Source organism: Urtica dioica, chromosome 10 (assembly GCF_054948205.1).
Source record: "Urtica dioica subsp. dioica isolate 48M chromosome 10, U.dioica_male_clone48M_v1_H2, whole genome shotgun sequence".
In the NCBI taxonomy this organism is placed as follows: Eukaryota; Viridiplantae; Streptophyta; class Magnoliopsida; order Rosales; family Urticaceae; genus Urtica; species Urtica dioica.
Genome location: NC_142765.1, coordinates 19,123,400 through 19,143,256, shown reverse-complemented (window position 1 = coordinate 19,143,256; position 19,857 = coordinate 19,123,400). Strand labels below are relative to the sequence as shown.

The 19,857-nt window shown below is 40.8% G+C and overlaps 2 protein-coding genes across 2 annotated transcripts; one reads left to right on the top strand and one right to left on the bottom strand.

The window, feature by feature from the left end:
- The first annotated feature begins 1,031 nt into the window (after positions 1-1,031).
- On the top strand, positions 1,032-1,916 carry LOC149383751 (germin-like protein subfamily T member 2). The gene has a single exon (XM_089629372.1). The coding sequence runs from the start codon at positions 1,076-1,078 to the stop codon at positions 1,739-1,741; it is 666 nt and encodes a 221-aa protein (XP_089485498.1). The 5' UTR covers positions 1,032-1,075; the 3' UTR covers positions 1,742-1,916.
- A 405-nt stretch (positions 1,917-2,321) lies between these two features.
- LOC149383750 (basic helix-loop-helix (bHLH) DNA-binding superfamily protein) lies at positions 2,322-4,535 on the bottom strand. Its single transcript, XM_089629232.1, has 6 exons — positions 4,135-4,535; positions 3,642-3,833; positions 3,484-3,549; positions 3,346-3,414; positions 3,171-3,248; positions 2,322-2,832 (listed from the first exon to the last, which is right to left on the bottom strand). Exons 1-6 carry the CDS (start codon positions 4,369-4,371, stop codon positions 2,704-2,706), a joined length of 771 nt encoding a protein of 256 aa, XP_089485358.1. The 5' UTR covers positions 4,372-4,535; the 3' UTR covers positions 2,322-2,703.
- Positions 4,536-19,857: the final 15,322 nt, after the last annotated feature.

The window sequence follows — 19,857 nt, the reverse complement described above, 5'->3', positions numbered from 1 at the left end:
ATGAAAGTACTGACTTTTCATCAAGACGAGATTTTTTAGGACTTCCAATAGAAGAAGATGAAGGAATTTTGGGATTTTTTTTTCTTTTCTTTTTTGTTTTAAATTAGAATAATAATTAAGTTTGGGTAAAATCGGGTTTCATAGTCAAAATCAATCAAAAATCAACAAAGATATATATATGTATAGCATAATTATGTATTCTATGGTATAATTTTGTCATATTCATAAAATTGAGGTACAAACAGTCTAGAGGTGTGAACGATCTAGTCCAGTCCGATCCGAAACTGATCAAGAAATCAAATTGGACTGGTCTAAATGGTTTTTTTTTTTAATGGATCTAACCAAATTAGAGAAAAATACGGATGAGATCAAACCGGTTATCGTTTTAGACTATTAAACCGGACCATTTGAGATCAAACCGTTCTAGACATATTTTTTTTATTATATATATATTTTTGTAATAGTAATTGATTTGGTCCGATTTTTGACCATTTTAGACCAGAATATTTGAGACCAGGCTGTTTTACATATATTATTCAAAATACTAACCGGTCTGGTTTAGAACGTGGTTTATACACTACATTTTTGGAAAATAAAGATACAAATGCAACATTTATGGAAACTAAAGATACAATGCAACATTTCATTTGAAACCGTAAATCTATAAATCATTTTGATTATTGCTATCTGTTACACTATTGTTGAGATGAGTTATTTATTTAAGTGTCAATTTAGTGACGACATAAATACCAATAACTATGGCCTTTAATTTTTTTGGTTTAAACTCAAACGGCTAAACTGTCATTTTAGTGCATGACGCAGTCAAAATCAAGAGCCAACTACTAACCCTTTGAATGATAAAAAAAATCAACTACCTTGTAGGACTTCTTCTATTACCTCAAAATATAAAACCTCTATTTTGTTGACATTATCAGCTTCTTAAAAAAAAAAAAAAAAAATTAGCCTGGCAAAAGACGACTATACTAAAGAGCATAAATACTAATACCTTTCACTTACTGCAAACTATCACAATAAAACTCAACACACCTAATAATAAAGAACCTTATTAAGAGCCATGGGTGATTCATTTTCTTCATTTTTACTTTGCCTCTTACTCGCAATAATTGTCTTCGCTATACCTTCCCGCTCGGCCGACCCCGACCCCCTCCAAGACCTCTGTGTCGCTAACATCACCGCCGAGCCGTCCCTCAACGGGTTTCCCTGCAAACCCGCATCAGAAGTAGTCTCTGGCGATTTCTTTTTTGACGGCCTAGTCAAAGAAGGGAACACCGAAAGCAACCCTTTCGGGTCGATGGTGACCGTCGGGAATGTCTTTTCCTTCCCGGGCCTCAACACGCTCGGACTTTCAATGAACAGGGTTGACTTTGCCCCCGGCGGGCTCAACCCGCCCCACTCTCACCCTCGGTCCAGCGAGACCGGGATCGTCATCAGAGGGAAACTCCTCGTCGGGTTCGTGACCACAGACAATGTTTTCTACTCCAAAGTGTTGGGCGCCGGAGAAATGTTTGCGATCCCGAGAGGGCTCGTCCACTTTCAGAAGAACGTCGGTGAAGGGAAGGCCATGACCTTCACCGCCTTCAATAGCCAATCTCCCGGGGCGGTCGTCGTTCCGGTGACCCTCTTCGCTTCGAAGCCGCCGATCCCAAACGAAGTATTGACCAAGACTTTCGGAATCGGTGATGAAGTCGTCAAGGAAATGAGGTCACAATTTGGCGCTTGATCGCCGATGTTTGTTCTTTTACCTTCCCTCTGATGTCTCGCTCAGTTTTCTTTGATGAAATTATTGTCAATTAAAACTCAAGCTTTTGCCTAGTCTACGTACGTCTTGATAATATATACTATATAGACAGTGATGTACTTTGATAAATAATAATAAGTAAATAAAAACAAAAGCTTTTGCCTCAGTCAAAGCCTTGATGATACAAAGTGAGTGGCTTTTCTATGCCCCGGTTTAGGGTAACTTAGCGAAACTCTCTAAAATTATATATAGGGTCCAGTGGCTAAAACGTTGGAAATTTTAAAATTACCAACGTTTCGTTAATTTTTTGTAAATAGCCACGTAAATCTATTTACGCTATAAAAATAACAAAAAACGTAGAGTAAATTTCTAGTAAATATGGTTATTTACGAAATATTTACAACAGTTTTTGGCTATTTACGAAAAATTTACAAAACGTTGGCTAAAATGCAAACGCTTGTGTTTATGTGGCTTATATTGCTAAATTTTTGTTATATATAAGTAATTGTATCCGCAATTCTTCTCATGAACCATAAACATTATTAAATAAATTAGAAGGTGATTAAATAAATAAACTACGAATTTACCACTCCGGATAATATTAAGAGCCTGACACACTAATTCTAGTCCATATAAACGTATATTGAAATGAATAAAGAGTTCAGAGAGAGACACAATACATCACAATACCTAATTAGCATTGTTTTTTCGGTTTGTTATCTATTGTACAAATACACCAATGGTGCTGCTATCTGAGTCAGAAGATAATACATAAGAAATTAGACGAGTTTCTAATGTTCTAGACCTATTACAATCATAAGAATGGTGATACATAAATCGTTTAACAAAAGTTCTACGGATTAGGGAAAAAGATGAAGCTCGAGAATCGGTAGCGTTGAGCTTCTCCTCTTTTTTTTTTTTTTAATTAATTTTATTTTTATTTTTTATGTTGGTCGTTCAAAATTACCACCAACCTGCATATGAAGCCACTCAGGGTGCGATCCTTGATCGTATTCCCTCGGTGCTTGAGATCCGAATAACAACCCTGCCGCGTCAAATGGCTGTACATTAAGCTGAGACAGGAAATCAATCGATAAGAGATCTTGAGATTATTAGACAAAAAAGGCATCGAATTATGATTCGGGGGAATCTGAATTAAGTTGTATCTTGCATTGAGAGAGAATGTAAATCATCGGAAAGAGCACATAATCTCATGAGATAAATATTAATGAATAACTCAGTGCATTGGTTTTGTTGAGACTTAAAGAGTACATCACTGCCCCATGTACTTATCCTTGACTATTATTTTCTAAATATACGAGATTCAGTAATAAAAACTAAGTTCAAACATATGATCCAGATAAAAAAAAAAGCTTTTAGAAATAACTCATGCGAATGAAAATGTCCTTACTTCTTTCGAGGAAAAACCATCCATGGCAGGGCTCAAATTGATCCTCGAATTCACCGTTTCGAGCTTCATAGATAAGAACTACAGAAAAAAGAAAAAAGGTAATGCAATCAGATTAATTCGGCAACGTTATTACAGTTTCCAAAAGTCAAAACTCAACCAGGTCTTTTAGTCATACCTCAACTTGGCGCTGGAGTGACTGGATATAGTTAATTATCTCGTCAAGGACAAGCGCTTTTCCAATTACCTAAATCAAGACAAAGTAAGTGAACAACCTCGGATATATTTGTATTTAAAAATTAAAAAAAAAACCTACCTTGTTACAACCCGGAACCAAATCTTGCAACAGTTTCATTCTTTCGCTGATTTTCTCTCTTCTCGCCTGCCAAAAGATCGCAATACAATGTCGACTCTCAAATTCCGATATTACGAAACAATGATATATTAACGGGAAACAAAAAATACAGGCATTACTCTTTCGGCCAGGCTGTGGCTATCGGTGGCTTGACCTCTTCTCGCTCGGACGTGAATGAAGTCTTGTTTTGGCGGCTCGGAAGGTTTGGTCGCTTTTTCGGCAACCGAATTACTTTCCACTTCAGCTTTCGCAACACCGTTCTCTAACTCAGCTCCTTCTTCCACTTTCGCCCTTTTACCATTCAAATTACCCTATCCCCCAAAAAAAGACACAGAAAACCCCAATCCAACATTAATGATGAAATTTGATTCAATAACAGAATGTTTCAGCTACAGAGAAACAAAAATCACAAATCTAATCAATGTCTTAATCTCATAAATCCATTCCCATCCATTTCGACCAAAAAAAAAAAAGAATCTTGAAAATGTGCACATTCGTATAACCCAAACCCTTATAAAATCATTAAAATTCCATAATCTAGCTCCAAAACAAGCTCATTTTTAGTTCCTGGATAAGAAAATGAATTAAAACTAGGAAAATTAGATAACGAACCAATGGAATGGCAGTAGTAGACGAGACCAGCTTGGAAGACTCGTCCTCAGAACTGACATCCCTTCTCTTCCTTCCTCCGCTCTGCTCCGTCACCGTCGAATCCTCCGCCGAGCCGGTGACGGCGGTCCGGCGACCGGAGACGACATTTTCGGAACCGAAAGGCCAAATCTCGACGAGGCTATAGGCCGATGGGTTGGCTGCCGAGAATGAGGACTCGCTCACCAGCGGTGGATCCATTTCTTCTCATTTACAGCTCTTCCAATCCAATCAATCGAAGCGAACGAGAAATGAGGTTTTGAGCTTTCTCTGGTGGTTGGGATTTCTTTTGGGAGTGTTAGCTTAAAGAGTGGTATTTAAGGAGTGATTTTAGGAAAGAGAGAGAGAGAGGAGTGAAGAAGCAACTGATCTTTTTGGCTGGATTGCGACGAGGGTGGGTGCGTAGTGCGCACCTCCTTTTTTTTTTTTTTTTACTGTGGCGGTAAAAAGTAACTGAAAAGAAAAACAGTGAGAAAAAGGGTCTGTGTGTCTTCGTTTGGTAAAGGGATTAAGTGTATTCCTAAGTAGATTGGGAAAATATATATATATATATATATATATATATATATATATATATATATATATAAAATACAACCGATATAGAATTGATCATTTATTGAGAATTATAGAATTGATTTTTTTATGCATATAAGAAGAGAAATTTATACAAGCAATAACTCATTTACTACTTCTACCAAAATTATAGTCTAATTATATAAATATTAAAGTATAGTATAATCTTAAATAAAATAAATTAACTACTATAATAAATCGGTTGAACTTCTTTTCTTCTGAGTCTATATCTGTTAACTGATTTTTTTTTTTTTAAGTTACAACAAATATATTTTAAACTCGATCTATAAAATTCCTTAGTGAATAGTGATTTTTATATTTCTAGTTAACAACCTCTAATTTAGAAGTCAATAGAATTTTAGATTAGTGGTTTTTATGTAAAAAAAAAAAGAAAAGAAGACAGACGTTTATCTTGGCTGTCTTAATTATTTGTTCTAACAAAGGATTGAAATCTCGCATCTCGCAACCTTACCGCACTTTAAATTTTGAGAGTATCTCGTCTCGTACCAAGGTATTCCGCGATATTTGATGAACGTTGATGGTATCTCGTACCGCATGGTAACTCGCATTCCGCGAGGTATACCGCAAAAAAAATGGTATTCCGCGGGGTATTTGGACAATAAGTAATTTTATTAAAAAATTACAATATATACATATGTTGCAAGTGAAATGAATGGATTTAGCATACTAATAAAAATTGTTTGATTTTCTCCTAATGAATTTTGATACTTATAAATATTATTAGTATGTTAAAAATCATTTAATATCATTTAAAACATATTACACTTAGAGAGTAATTTTGATATTAATTTGTAAATTAGAATTTTTAGAGTAATTTTGATATTGATTTATAAATATTGTACTTTCACGAAATTAATTTTGATATCACTTAGATATTAATTTGCAAATTGTAAAAAAAAAGTACAAATTACATTACCAAACATAGTACAAAGTACAAACCAAGACTATATAACATATGATAGAAGTTAAAATCTAATACATTACCATATACACTGTGAGAGAGTGTGGGAAAAAAACATCTTGTGTTTGTGGCAATGACGCAGCTAGCAGGTACTAAATGGGTATATCGCATCTTGTGCTGTTTGAAATGACTTTGGCATACCCAAAACAGTCTAAATATTTTTTTAATATTTTTTTAACATATTTTTAAGTCTTTTCGCGAGATATTCATTTTCTCCCGTGGAAAGTGCGAGAAATTGCGCGGAAAGCGCGAGAAATTGGGCGAGACGGCAAGATTTAATACATACCGTGAGATATATTCATCTCGCTCTCGCAGAGGTGCGAGAAACGTGATCTCGCGCGAGATACCCTCATCTCGCGCGAGATTTCAATCACTGGTTCTAACTTGTAGTGAGATAGCACTACATGCTTGTATTTGTGTTGGAATGACTGAAATTCATTTCCCTATTTATAAAAAATAAATAAATTCACATGGAATTTAACTTCCCAAAACTTTAACCTTTATTAATGATAGGATACGAGGCGGGGAGATTGCATATATTTTTTGTTAAATCTTTTTTTATGATTATAGTGTACTTTCTTTTCAGTAATGATTGTAATGTTTTTTTTTTTTTTTTTTTTTTGAAGAAATGATTGCAATGTCTTATCCTACAATTTCATCAATCATTTCGAGTACCCAACATCTTCAACACTTCAAATGATTTACTAACTTTTTTATTTTTATTTTTTATTTTTAAATTAATTTTGTTGGGAGTAGAGATTGAACCCACGGCATTCACTTTAAAATTTGTGTGAAATTATCGATTAAGCTATGCTGAGAACTACAATGACTTGCTAACCAAGGAATTAAATTTCGGGGAATGATGTCGAAATGACGTCGAAATTCCGATTTTTTGACATTACAGGCACAAAAGGACCATTTGTCGTTTCACGTATTTTTTTCGTCGACATTCCCTGGAATTTCGACCATGCTCACATTATTTCCACGCATCTGTGCAAAGTCAACAATATTTTCGTCATTTTTTGGGAATGTCACTGAAATTCCCGTGTTATTCCCACTGTTTTGTACCGACAATTTGAATTTGTGATGAAATCGAAACGTTTTATTTTTTTTTGGAAAAATCTTGCTGAATGAAAGATATGTATTTATGTTGTGTGATTCGCATATGTTTTTCTCAATTTTTTTATAATAGAATCCAAATTTATTTGATATTTGATACTTAGATTTCAAAGTTAGAATTTATTGTTATTTTTTTTTATAGAACCCGAATTTATTTCATGTTTGAGATTTAGATTTCAAAGTTAGAATTTTTTGTCGTTTTGATAGAATCCGAATTTATTTTAACGGGCTGACTACTGTGATCTCCAAGCACGAATCGGGGATTACTATCAACCCCACCGCCACTCAACCTACTATTGAGTCTTTTTATCTATGTTGAACTTAGTATGTGTTTTGAACTTATCTTTGTTTTTGAACATATTAAGTGTTTTGGACCGTTTTATGTTTTTTTTATGATATGTGAAATTATTACGTGTGTTGGAGACTTGAATTTGAAGTTTAAACTTATTATGTGTGTATTTGAAACTAATTTATTTGTTATATTAAGAATTATGCAACATTATTTCTGTCGGCATTTCCGTGCTTTATCGAAATTTTCATCGGCACCGCAATTTCCGTCGGTTTTTTTTAAACAAATTTCCACATTTTTTTATCGCAATTTTCATCGGCCACCGTAGTTTTCGTTTTTTGAGGCCATCGGCACGAAATCGATCGTCGACATTTCAATCATTGTTCCTAACTGGGAGACAAAAGTTTCCTCGGTAACATCATTGGTTTTTATCTTATCTTACCTTTCTATTACATCATTACACAACAATTAACTTTATTTTCTTATCTTTCGGTTGCCAAAATAATTAACTTCACTGATTTCATATTTAAAAAAAAAAACTAACTAAATAGTTTTATGGCGGCTTCTAGCTTCTTATGTTATAATTTTAAAAATATTTTGAGCGTACAACAAGAATTAAATGATATTGATTATTTTGGATTCAAAACTTAGACTTGAGATTGGGTATACACGATTATTTCAAGTTAGTTTTTTAAAAATGTTTTTTGGAGCGCAAAAACCAATGTTTATCGTATCCGAAGTCATCCTAACCAATGGAAGGAAAATGAAATATCATTTCCAATAAGTCACATTCCATTGTTGATTAGAAATGGTATTTCCATTAGACAAATTGGTGCCTTCCATTGCTTATTGGAAATTGAATTTCCGTTAAGGTTAATGGAAATATGGATTTCCGTTAACTTCCATTAAGTAATTAAAAAAAATAAAAAACCAAATTTAAATAGTAAATGAAATAGACTAAACTGCTAAAATTTTAAAAGAAGCTACTAATATGTAAACTGAATTTCATCTTTATTAATAACTTTTTTTTTAAAGTAAAAACATTACAACAATATCATGAATAAAACATTATAATAAGGTTACATTTCATTAATAGTCATGTTTTGAACTCGATGAAGTCTATCCTTCTTTCCTTCGTCGTGTCGAACTCGATGACGTATTTCCACATTTCGGAACGAGATTTTCTTTTCTTCTTCTCTTGTGGAGGTTGTTGTGCTTCGGGAGCTTCGTGTTGAGGTGGTGGAGGAGGTGGCTCGTGTTGAGGTGGTGGATGAGGTGACTCGTGTTGAGGTGTTGGAGGAGGTGGCTCATGTTGATGTGGTGGATGAGGTGACTCGTGTTGAGGTGGTGGAAGATGTGGCTCGTGTTGAGGTGGTGGATGAGGTGACTCGTGTTGAGGTGGTAGAGGTGCCTCTTGTTGTTCTTCAAATTTACGGAGTTGTTTTCGGTACACGATGTAAGGGTCTTCGTATGAATTTTGGTGGGAGCTAGAAGGTTGGTCGTGAGGAAGAGGAAATTCTGAATGATATTGTTCGTGAATTGGATGGGGAGGAGGTGGAGGTTGTTCTGAAAAAAATTGTGGTAGATATTCGAGTTGATAAGGGGAGATATGGGCGAATCGGGCTAATCTAGAGGGACATTTGGTGGATTCCATTGTGGTTGTTGGAATTCGATGTAGTTGGAATTTTGAGAAAGGTTTATCTAATTTTGTGGAAATTAGTTCAGTGGAGAGGGTTGTTGAACTTCGTCGTGTTGCTCGTCTTGTTGTTGTGATTGTGAAAGTGTGAGAGTGCGACTAGAACTTCGACGCGATTCACGTGAACCTCGACGAGAACCTCGGCAAAATGATGACTCTCCAGACATTATAATTTTTTTTTATAAACTATAATTAAAACGTAACTATATAATTTTAAAAAAAAACTTAAGTATATGATATATATTTTATAAACTTAATTATCTAAAAAAATTAAGAATACTAACTTAACTATATAATAAATATTTTATAAACTTAATTATCTAAAAAAATTTAGAATACTAACTTAACTATATAATAAATATTTTATAAACTTAATTATCTAAAAAAATTTAGAATACTAACTTAACTATATAATAAATATTTTATAAACTTAATTATCTAAAAAAATTTAAATTAATAACTTAAGTATATAAAATTAAGTAAAAAAAACTTAAGTATACACTATTTTTTTAAAACTTAACTATAAAAATAAAATTAGAATACAAACTTAGATAATATATTTGTGGAGGATTTGAGAGATTTTAAAAGTTTGAGAGATTGAGTTGTGATTGAAATGGTTAGCCGTCCAGATCATAACTGTTGATGATCTAACAGTTGAAATTTAATAAAAATAATTAAAAAAACGTTACTATTAATGTTACAAACATCATAGTAGTATCACACATACACACGCACACACAGAGCAGTCTGACTCCCAACGGTACGTGCGCCTGCCATCATTTTCGTGTGGTCCCGTGCCGATTCCGCAATGTGTCGGAAGGAAGTCTTCCGCCTGCCATCCTCACGGTACACAAAAGTACCGTGAGGCACACGCACCACACATAATTCCGTCTTTCCGTGTTGTCCCCTACCGACAAGCCAGCTTGAATCCGAAGTAAAACAAAAATAAATAAAATTTTTGTGTGTACCTATAAGTCTTCTTCCTTTATTCTTAGTTTTGCCATTTGGAAGCTAAAATTGAAACTTTAATTGGAACATATATTTTGTTTAAAAATATATAGCCTTCAAGCTTTAAATATTTCGGCAACCACGAAAAATGGAAAAACAGTCGGATCTATAGATTTCGAATATGTTATGGTGAAAGATACTTCAAATATAGGGTGCGACACTAAACGAAAGCTCGAACCAAACTCATGGTTTTAGCTTCAACATTAAACAGAGGTGTGAATTTACACAATTTAGTTTAATAATATTTTATATATTTTTTTTCTTTATGAAGTAAAAACTATAGTAATCGGTAAGTAAGTAGGTGTTAGACGTAGTAGCGGATATACGAACTACGACATAGCAGAATCAAATATTAGTATATTACAATTCAGTTTGATAACATTTCATATAAAACTATCATTTGTTTGTATGATCATTATTAATATTATCCCATTTGAAATTTATTATTATATTTTTTTTATATAAAAATCTTTATTTTGAACTTTTGTTTTAGATCTCGTAATGTCTCAAGTTGACCCTGAGTCATGACACGGTAACAGTATTGCAACTCAAACCTTGGACACCTCTATCGCCTTCCTCTTAATCAAGTAATGATTGAAATTTCGATGACTGATTTCGTGCCGATGGTCTCAAAAATAAAAAAATTGAATGGTCGATGAAAATTGCGACGGAAATAAAGTGAACATTTGAAAAAATTGTGGCCGACGAAAATTACGGTGGCCGACAAAAATTACGACTAAACACGAAAATTACGACGGAAATAATGTTACATAATTTCAAACATAAAAAATGAGTTTCATACAAATATAAGAAGTTTTAAACATACATAATAAGTTTCAATTACAAACATACATAATACGCAATCATAATAAGTTCAAACTTCAAAGTCAAACACATATAATAAACAAAAAATTAGAAAAATAGCCAACTTAAACGTTTGATATTGTTAAATAGCCAATGTTTGGTAAATATTAGGTAAATATCCATAAATGATGATGTGGCTTAATATGGCAGTGATTATTTATAGGGCGGCGCAAAAAAACCGTAGAAACCGTAAACCGGACCGGACCGGTGATTTTTAGACCGCCGGTCCGGTTTAAAACGGTTTTTTGTTTTCCCGGTCCGGTCCGGTCCGGTTTACTCAATGCAAACGGTCCGGTCCGGTTTAAAAAAAAACCCGTTAAACCGGACCGGACCGGTTTATTTATAAAAAAAATAAAAAAATAAATTAATGTCCAATTAGCCAAATTAGACATTTGTGCATGTATTTAACTCCCATATATGACTATATGTTTGTGTTTTGGTGGAAAATTAATGGTTTTTATTTTTTTTAATTATGTAAAACGGTTCAAATCGGTCCAACAGTCCAAAACGGTCCGGTCCGGTCCGGTCTAAACGGTTCAAAACGGTCCAAACGGTTCAAAACGGTCCGGTCCGGTCTAGATGATTTAAAACGGTCCGGTCCGGTCCGGTTTTTACAGTTTTTTGGTCCGGTCCGGTTTGAGTTTTTTTGAACGGTCCGGTCCGGTTTTTTGGCCGGTTTTGGACCGGACCGGACCGTGCACAGGCCTAATTATTTACTCAATATTTACGTTTGTAAATATATAAAATTGGCTATTTAACTAATATTTACCAAACCTTGGCTATTTAGCAATTCTCAACGTTTAAGTTGGCTATTTTGCTAAATTACCCTATAATAAACACACATAATAAGTTGAAAATATCAAAATCAAGAGCACATGAGCAACACACATAATAAGTTCTAAACACATCATAATTTCATGTACTATCCCATATATGAAATTCACTAGCAAGTTATCATTTTTCATATTTTCAATACTTGTTTACAATTAATTACATATGTTAACTGTTGTCGGCCCGTCTCGGACCGACGAGGACAAAGGCGTCACTTCGACCCGCGCGACTGGCGCGAGGCCTCGGACGGCGAAACCTTGCCTCAGCCATGGGCCGGTCCAAACCAATGGCCGGACCAATGCTCAGCCAGCCAGTGGCCGGCCCAAGGGTTCAGCCAGCCAATGACCGACCCAAAGGTCAGCCGGCCAATGACCGGCCGAAGGTCCAGCCCCTTCACTCGGCCAATGGCTGAGTGAAACCTTCAGCCGGCCAGGCTGTTCACTCGGCCAATGGCCGAGTGAAACCTTCAGCCGGCCAGGCTGTTCACACGGCCAATGGCCGAGTGAAACCTTCAGCCGGCCAGGCTGTTCACTCGGCCAAGGGCCGAGTCAGCTTCACATGTTCAGCCGGCCATTGGCCGGCCCAAGCTTTCAGTCGGCCAATGGCCGACCTAAAAAGGTTCACTCGGCCAAGGGGTTACCCAAACACCCCTTGGCCGCCTATAAATAGAGAGGTCCGCCCTCTCCCAAAGGTAATTCGATTTTGAGTCCCGAAACGCTGTCGAACTCATACCTCACTCGTTTCGCTCATCTTTGGCCTCTAAACACTTAAACGCTCTACATTCCACCTCAATCCTACTAATGTTGAGCGTCGGAGAGGTAAACAGAGGCAACCCCTCTGTTTCCCCTTTGTAGTTCAAACCTCTTTTCTTACTTTTCAGGTGTTTGAACGAGATAGACAGCATCAACAGCTAAGGGAAGACTTGGGATACCAAGTCCGACACGCTCGAACCGAAGCGAGATCACTTGGTCCGGCCTTGGATCTAACCGCTTCCGGTTCTTAAATCGTTGTCCGAAAATGAGCGACAGCGTTTTGGCGCTAGAAGGAGGGGGTCTCCCAGCCTTGGTGACGCTCTCCCTTCCAATCCTTTTTCTTACTCCATCTACGACTCTCGAAAGATGAGTCACATTCCCGCTACCTCCGCAGGCACTCGAGCGACGAGCTCGAGGTACGGTCTCCGAAGCCTCGCGCACCATCTTGAAGGGCAACCTCGTGACAACGAGAGCCAGCCCCAAGACCTAGTGAGCGACCCCGAGGCCGCGCTCCGAGAGGACACGGCTCGGAGGCTCGCGGAGCTCCTAGACCGTCCCGGCGTCGATGGCACGCTCATCGCCAATCTCCTCGGCTACGACATCGAGGATAGGTCCGCCCGAGACGACTCCGACCCCGACTATGTGGGGGAGTCGAGAACCGATGAGGCAACTCCAAGCCTTGCCCATTCACGGCCCGAGAGGTCGAATGACGCTTTGGCCGGACCGTCGCACCTGACGCGACAACAGGTACGGTCACACTCCCGGGGACTCGCCCCCTCGGTCTCAAGAGGGGGCCGGACACGACCCCTCGCCGAGGAGAGAGCGACCCTAGTGGACGACGGGGCCGATAGCCGAAGCGCTCGTCGGACAATCCGGCCAAGGGCGACCTCACCCCGCCAAGCGCCGAGTGTGGACCTTAGAGAGCGCCTGACGGCGCAGAGAAACTCTCGAGGGGAGGATCTCCGCCAAAGGCTCAACTCTCGGAGGGACGCGCTCCCCGCCACAACTCTTGGCCGACCTCAGGCCAATGCCGGGGACCAAGCGTCCAACGAGCGCCAACAGGCGACTCCCGCGGTCCCGGTAGTCAGCCCTGCTAACGGGCTCGACATGGTGACAATGATTCAAAGCCTCCAGAATCAAATCATTGAGATGAGGGAATCGGGGAGGCAAATGCTTTATGGAGGGATCGAGGAGTCATACTCTCCCTTCGCCGCTCAAATCCTCGCGCATCCTTGCGTGGGGAATTTCAAGCTACCGTCCATCCCTCCCTACGACGGACGGACGGACCCGAATTTCCACATCCAGCACTACGAGACATGCATGACGATGCAGGGACAGACATACGCTACCCTGTGTCAGGCCTTCAGCCTGACCCTCACGGGGTCAGGGTTTGAATGGTTCCGGAGTTTGAGACCAGGGAGCATCTCGTCCTTCCGGGCTCTTCGAGAAGCTTTCCTTGCTCGTTTCGCCATTCTCATGGCGCAAAAGAAGTCGAAGACCTACCTCCTGTCTATCCGACAGGGGAGAGACGAGACCTTGAGACAATACCTCGCTCGTTTCACCGAGGAGTCTCACAAGGTCGAAGGGTTCGACGACAAGGACGCCATCACAGCGATCACCGAGGGAGCTCGCACGAGCGACTTCCTCAAGTCTATTGTTGGAAAGGTCCCGCGGGACATGGCGGAGCTAATGTCGAGAGCCCGCACCTACATGGGGATCGAGGACTACCTCGACGGCCGAGACGGCCGGAAGTCGGGGGGACAAAGCGGTCGTCGCCGCGACGATCAAACCTTCGAAAGAGGAGGAACAAGGGAGGCCAGGCCCCTAACGGTCGTTCTCTCCCTGGGCCGAGGCCCCCGCACGTCGATAACTTCCGAAAGTTTTCGACGTTCACCCCCCTGAACACTCCGCAAGAACGGATCCTAGCTCTGCACCGCGACAAGCTAGGAAGCCCCGCTCCACTCACAAAGGATCCCGCGAAGCGGGATCGAAGCAAGTTCTGCGAGTACCACCAAGACCATGGGCATCTGACGTCCGAATGTTACCAGCTCAAACGTCAGATCGAGGCCCTGATTCAAGATGAAAAGTTGAAAGAGTACGTCCTTAGAACAACCGGGACGGCCGCGGCACACGGAGAGCGCCCGCGGCAAGAAAGAAAAGGTCCGGCGACGGTAACCGTTACAGACCGAGCAGCAATCGAAGAACCGGAGAGCTCACAGCTGCACGTCGTGGGCTCGATCATGGGCGGCCCGGAGTTCGGAGACTCGAGCACGCAAAGGAAGAAGTACGTGCGAGAAGTCTCCCAAGGGAAGATAGCGCACTACATCAACCACACGTACGAGGCTCCTCCTCCGGCCCCGTTCGAGTCTATGTTCTTCACCAGCCAGGAGGCGGCACGAGTCCTTCACCCACAAAACGACGCGATAGTCGTCTCGGCCCTGGTCGCCAACAATCTCGTCCAGAGAATCTTGATCGACAATGGCAGCTCCGCCGACATAATCTTCAAATCGGCGTTGGACAGGATGAAACTGTCCGGGATGAGACCGACCCCGATTGCGACCCCACTCTTCGGCTTCTCCGGGGAGAAGGTCATGACGGAGGGCACCATCGACCTCCCGGTCACCTTCGGGACACCGGGGGGAATCGAGGTAACCCACATCGTGTCGTTCATGGTCGTGGACCAGCCTTCAACGTACAATATCATCATCGGCTACCCGACCCTCAATCGGTTGAAGGCCATAACGTCCACCTACCACCTGATGATGAAATTCCCGATCGAGAAGGGAATTGCCATAATGTTTGGAGACCAGTCTATGGCAAGGATGTGCTACGTCCAAGGGGTGGACGGGCAGGGAAAGGGAAAGATGGTGAGCACCATCTTCCAGCTCGGAGACAAGGTCAAGCTGCGGAAGATGGTACTACCAATTGAAGCCCGCTCCCGTTTCCTTTATGCCTGATTGTTGTCGTTTTATTTCCGGTTTTAAGACAATTTCAAATAAGGCCAATGGCATGGGAATGTAATCTTTGACTATTTTGACATGGTAATCAGATTACATTTCGCATCGAAACCTTTATCCTGCTGCATTATAATTTCTAGTCTCCTCTACGAGTACGCAAGAAACTCGGGGGGCTAATGGGGAACAATAATCAATGAAACTGAAACTCACTTTCAAAACAAAAAATAAAAGTATAACAAAGTCTCAAGGGGCCGATGGTTGGGCCGGAGGTCCCGAAGGGAAACAATTTTCGCACATGACTCCTCGAGTTGAGTTCCGAGTCCGCGAGTCGACTGATAAGTCCTCGTGTCGACTCTACACATGACTCCTCGAGTTGAGTTCACTCCTCGAGTTGAGTCCCGAGTCCGCGAGTCAACTGATAAGTCTTCGTGTCGACTCTACACATGACTCCTCGAGTTGAGTTGACTCCTCGAGTTGAGTCCCGAGTCGACTGATAAGTCCTCGTGTCGACTCTACACATGACTCATCGGGTCGAGGTCACTCCTCGAGTTGAGTTCCGAGTCGACGAGTCGACTATAATTCCTCATGCCGACTCTACACATGACTCCTCGAGTTGAGGTCACTCCTCGAGCTGAGTCTCGATTCACGGGTCGATTGATGAGACATCGCGTCGACTCTACACATGACTCCTCGAGTTGAGGTCACTCCTCGAGCTGAGTCTCGATTCACGGGTCGATTGATGAGACATCGCGTCAACTTTATGCATGATTCCTCGAGTTGAATTTGCTCCTCGAGTCGAGTCACAAGCCCGCGAGTCGACTGGAAAGTCCTCGTGTCAAATGTGCACGACTTCTTGACTCACCAATAACCGATAGACTCACAAGTCTCGATGACAAATCTGCGTGCTCTCATACAAGTAACACAAAACCCGTCCCTAACGACGTGCTGAAGTCGCCCCTAACGGCGCACCAAAATTCGCTCTACGACGCTCTCGTGAGAGAAAGAATGGGCCAATTGGGTCCCCAAACGTGACGCGCGCGCCATGGCATCGCGTTCACAAGGGCACAAGACTCGACCCAGGAGACTCAACCCGAAAATGCGGCCAGTGCACTAAGTTTCCACACTCACCGGGGGATCAAGGTTACATCTAACCCCCCTATCACATGACACCCACACCCAAGGGTGCCGCGCTCATGAAGTGGTACGGTCACGCTCGCCGCCCAACTCGTGCGCCAATAGGCAGCGAGTCACAAATGGGTTTCAAAGGCTTGCGCCCGCCGGACGAAACTGGTCTAGCCAGCGTCCACGGAAAACCTGGTCACACGAATGTGGCACCGAGGCCCCACGAGGCCAAAGCCGTGCAAATCGATCACGCCTTCATTGGTAGGTCGAGAAAATAAGCCGCGCACAATAACGCCGTGCTAATCGATCACGCCTTCATTGGTAGGTCGAGAAAATAAGCCGCGCACAATAAAGCCGTGCAAATCGATCACGCCTTCATTGGTAGGCAAATCGATCACGCCTTCATTGGTAGGCAAATCGATCACGTCTTCATTGGTAGGTCGAGAAAATAAGCCGCGCACAATAAAGCCGTGCAAATCGATCACGCCTTCATTGGTAGGTCGAGAAAATAAACCACGCACCATCAAGACGTGCGAATCGATTACGCCTTCATTGGTAAATCGAGAAAATAAGCCGCGCACCACCAACAAAGCCGTGCAAATCGATTACGCCTTCGTTGATAAGTCGAGAAAATAAGCCACGCATTGCCGAGCCGTGCAAATCGATTACGCCTTCGTTGGTAAGTCGTGAAAATAATCCACGCATCGCCGAGCCGCGCAAATCGATTACGCCATGGTCGGCAAATCGAGAAAATAAGACGCGCATCAACAAAACCGTGCGAATCGACTACGGTAAGTGTATCGAGAACATAAGACACGTAAAACAAAGGCCGTCCCTCGCGACGCATAAATGCCGTCCCTCGCGACGCAAAAAGGCCTTCCCTCGCGACGTACCGAAGCCATCCATCGCGATGCATTGAAAGCCCTTCTGCGGTCGAGGGCGTTTATCCCGGGTTCGCACGTCAGCTCAAGTGTTGAGTTTCCACTCGACCCACGCTCGACCGGAAACTCGGGGGGCTAATGTTGTCGGCCCGTCTCGGACCGACGAGGACAAAGGCGTCACTTCGACCCACGCGACTGGCGCGAGGCCTCGGACGGCGAAACCTTACCTCAGCCATGGGTCGGTCCAAACCAATGGCCGGACCAATGCTCAGCCAGCCAATGGCCGGCCCAAGGGTTCGGCCGGCCAATGACCGACCCAAAGGTCAGCCGGCCAATGGCCGATCGAAGGTCCAGCCCCTTCACTAGGCCAATGTCCGAGTGAAATCTTCAGCCGACCAGGCTGTTCACTCGGCCAATGGCCGAGTGAAACCTTTAGCCGGCCAGGCTGTTCACTCGGCCAAGGGCCGAGTCAGCTTCACATGTTCAGCCGGCCATTGGCCGGCCCAAGCTTTCAGCCGGCCAATGGCCGACCCAAAAAGGTTCACTCGGCCAAGGGGTTCCCCAAACACCCATTGGCCGCCTATAAATAGAGAGGTCCGCCCTCTCCCAAATGTAATCCGATTTTGAGTCCCGAAACGCTGTCGAACTCATACCTCACTCGTTTCGCTCATCTTTGGCCTCTAAACACTTAAACGCTCTACATTCCACCTCAATCCTACTAATGTTAAGCGTCGGAGAGGTAAACAGAGGCACCCCCTCTGTTTCCCCTTTGTAGTTCAAACCTCTTTTCTTACTTTTTCAGGTGTTTGAACGAGATAGACATCATCAACAGCTAAGGGAAGACTTGGGATACCAAGTCCGACACGCTTGAACCGAAGCGAGATCACTTGGTCCGGCCTTGGGTCTAACCGCTTCCGGTTCCTAAATCGTTGTTCGAAAACGACCGACAACATTAACTACAATTTTTTAACAATTAACTTCCAATTAACACCAGTTTAAAATTTGTAACCTCTCAAAAAAAAAAATTAAAATAATTATATATTCACCATGAAACAAGTACAAACAACATCTAATGAATAAAATGAAAAAAAACCTTAAAAATTACGATTTATAGGCTGAAAGACACAAATGTACACAAATAAACGCGATTTCCATGCAATTTTCACGCAAGTTCTCGAAATATTGTTGAATTTGCACTTGCTTGGTCGACTTTTGGACGACACGACCGGAATAACGGCGTGGAATGCAACGAAAATTGAGACGAAAATGACACAATTTTTTGTATTTTATACCATGAGCCAAAAGATATTAAGGACACAACGACATGGAAATCTCCACGCAATTTCGACGCAATACTCGATACACAAAATAGCGAAACGCACATATGATCGTAAACATGTCAGACTTCTCAAAGTATCGTAATTTCGGCACAATTTTCCGAAATTTTAGACTTTAGAATTAAGTAATGTCACGTATTATCATTTTTTTAAGGGGTGTATTATCGACGTTTTTTGTTGCATATTTCCGAGTACTAGTTAGATATCGTTAGGCGTTGTTTGCTGCGGTTTCATGTCATTTTGTGTATCAGCGAGTAATTAAGATTATAGGACTAATGGTTAAATTTGTAAAAATTATTGCAACAAAACGATATAAAGAATGGAATTTGAACGACCTCATAATAGTTAATTTTTATTTATTTATTTTATAGTAATGATCATATATCATATTCACATTGTTGTTATCAGATTCCCTTTAATATGACTCCAATTTTGTTTTGCCCGAAGACGGCATGTGAGACACTTCTTTGTCACCATTCGAGATGGACTTTTTAATACAAACTAAAATTTCATTAACTGCACCTTGTTTCAATTTTGTAAACGTGCTTGAAATAACTTTGGTCATCATCTTGTTCGCATCAAATCTGATTTTGACATAACAATTACATTAAAGTTATACATGTCATTTTTATAACATGTGACATTTTTGAAAGATAAAAGCTATAGCACAAAAAGAAAGTCATATTTGCGTTTCTCTCAGTAACTTTGCATTTGAAGAGGGTGGTTGGTTTTTGTTCAAAGATTAATCTTGAAGACATTGAATTCGGATTCCTGGTTTTTTTTTTTTTTTTTATTTTTTTTTTTTTTTATATATATATAAAAAAACGAAATTGTATGATACCGATAAAGAGAAAAATATAAAAAATTTGTAGCGGAGATAAGCTTTTGCAAAGTAACCGAAACTGTTAAGAAAAAAAGCACGAAGTAATCAATAAAAATAATTAAAATCCTGAGAGGTAAACAGTAATAGATGCCGAAATGCTTGCTCCCTCGCCCTCTTAAGAAGAGAACTAACTATATGGTAGACTATGCCGCGGTCCGTTGACCAAAAAGACATGTCTTCAGTCTATATAGACAAAAGTCTAACAGAGTATTCCGAGCGAGAAGGTGGACAACGGCCAATTCGTCCCCAATCCAAAAACCAAACAATACAAAAAGTAATGAACATAGTGAAGACTTAGGGATTACGAAAATAGAAGAGATGGTCTGAATGATAATGCATTAAAGAGAAATACAATAATGTGAATATATATGATCCTAATACAATAAAAAATGG

What these genes read in the sequence shown, in the direction of transcription:
- LOC149383751 (XM_089629372.1), top strand. Translation starts at nt 1,076, where the DNA reads ATGGGTGATTCATTTTCTTCATTTTTACTTTGCCTCTTACTCGCAATA.
- LOC149383750 (XM_089629232.1), bottom strand. Translation starts at nt 4,371, where the DNA reads ATGGATCCACCGCTGGTGAGCGAGTCCTCATTCTCGGCAGCCAACCCA. An exon ending in CTACTACTGCCATTCCATTG is followed by an intron (nt 3,834 to 4,134) that starts GTTCGTTATCTA and finishes TTTGGGGGATAG; the next exon opens with GGTAATTTGAATGGTAAAAG. An exon ending in GCCACAGCCTGGCCGAAAGA is followed by an intron (nt 3,550 to 3,641) that starts GTAATGCCTGTA and finishes ATCTTTTGGCAG; the next exon opens with GCGAGAAGAGAGAAAATCAG.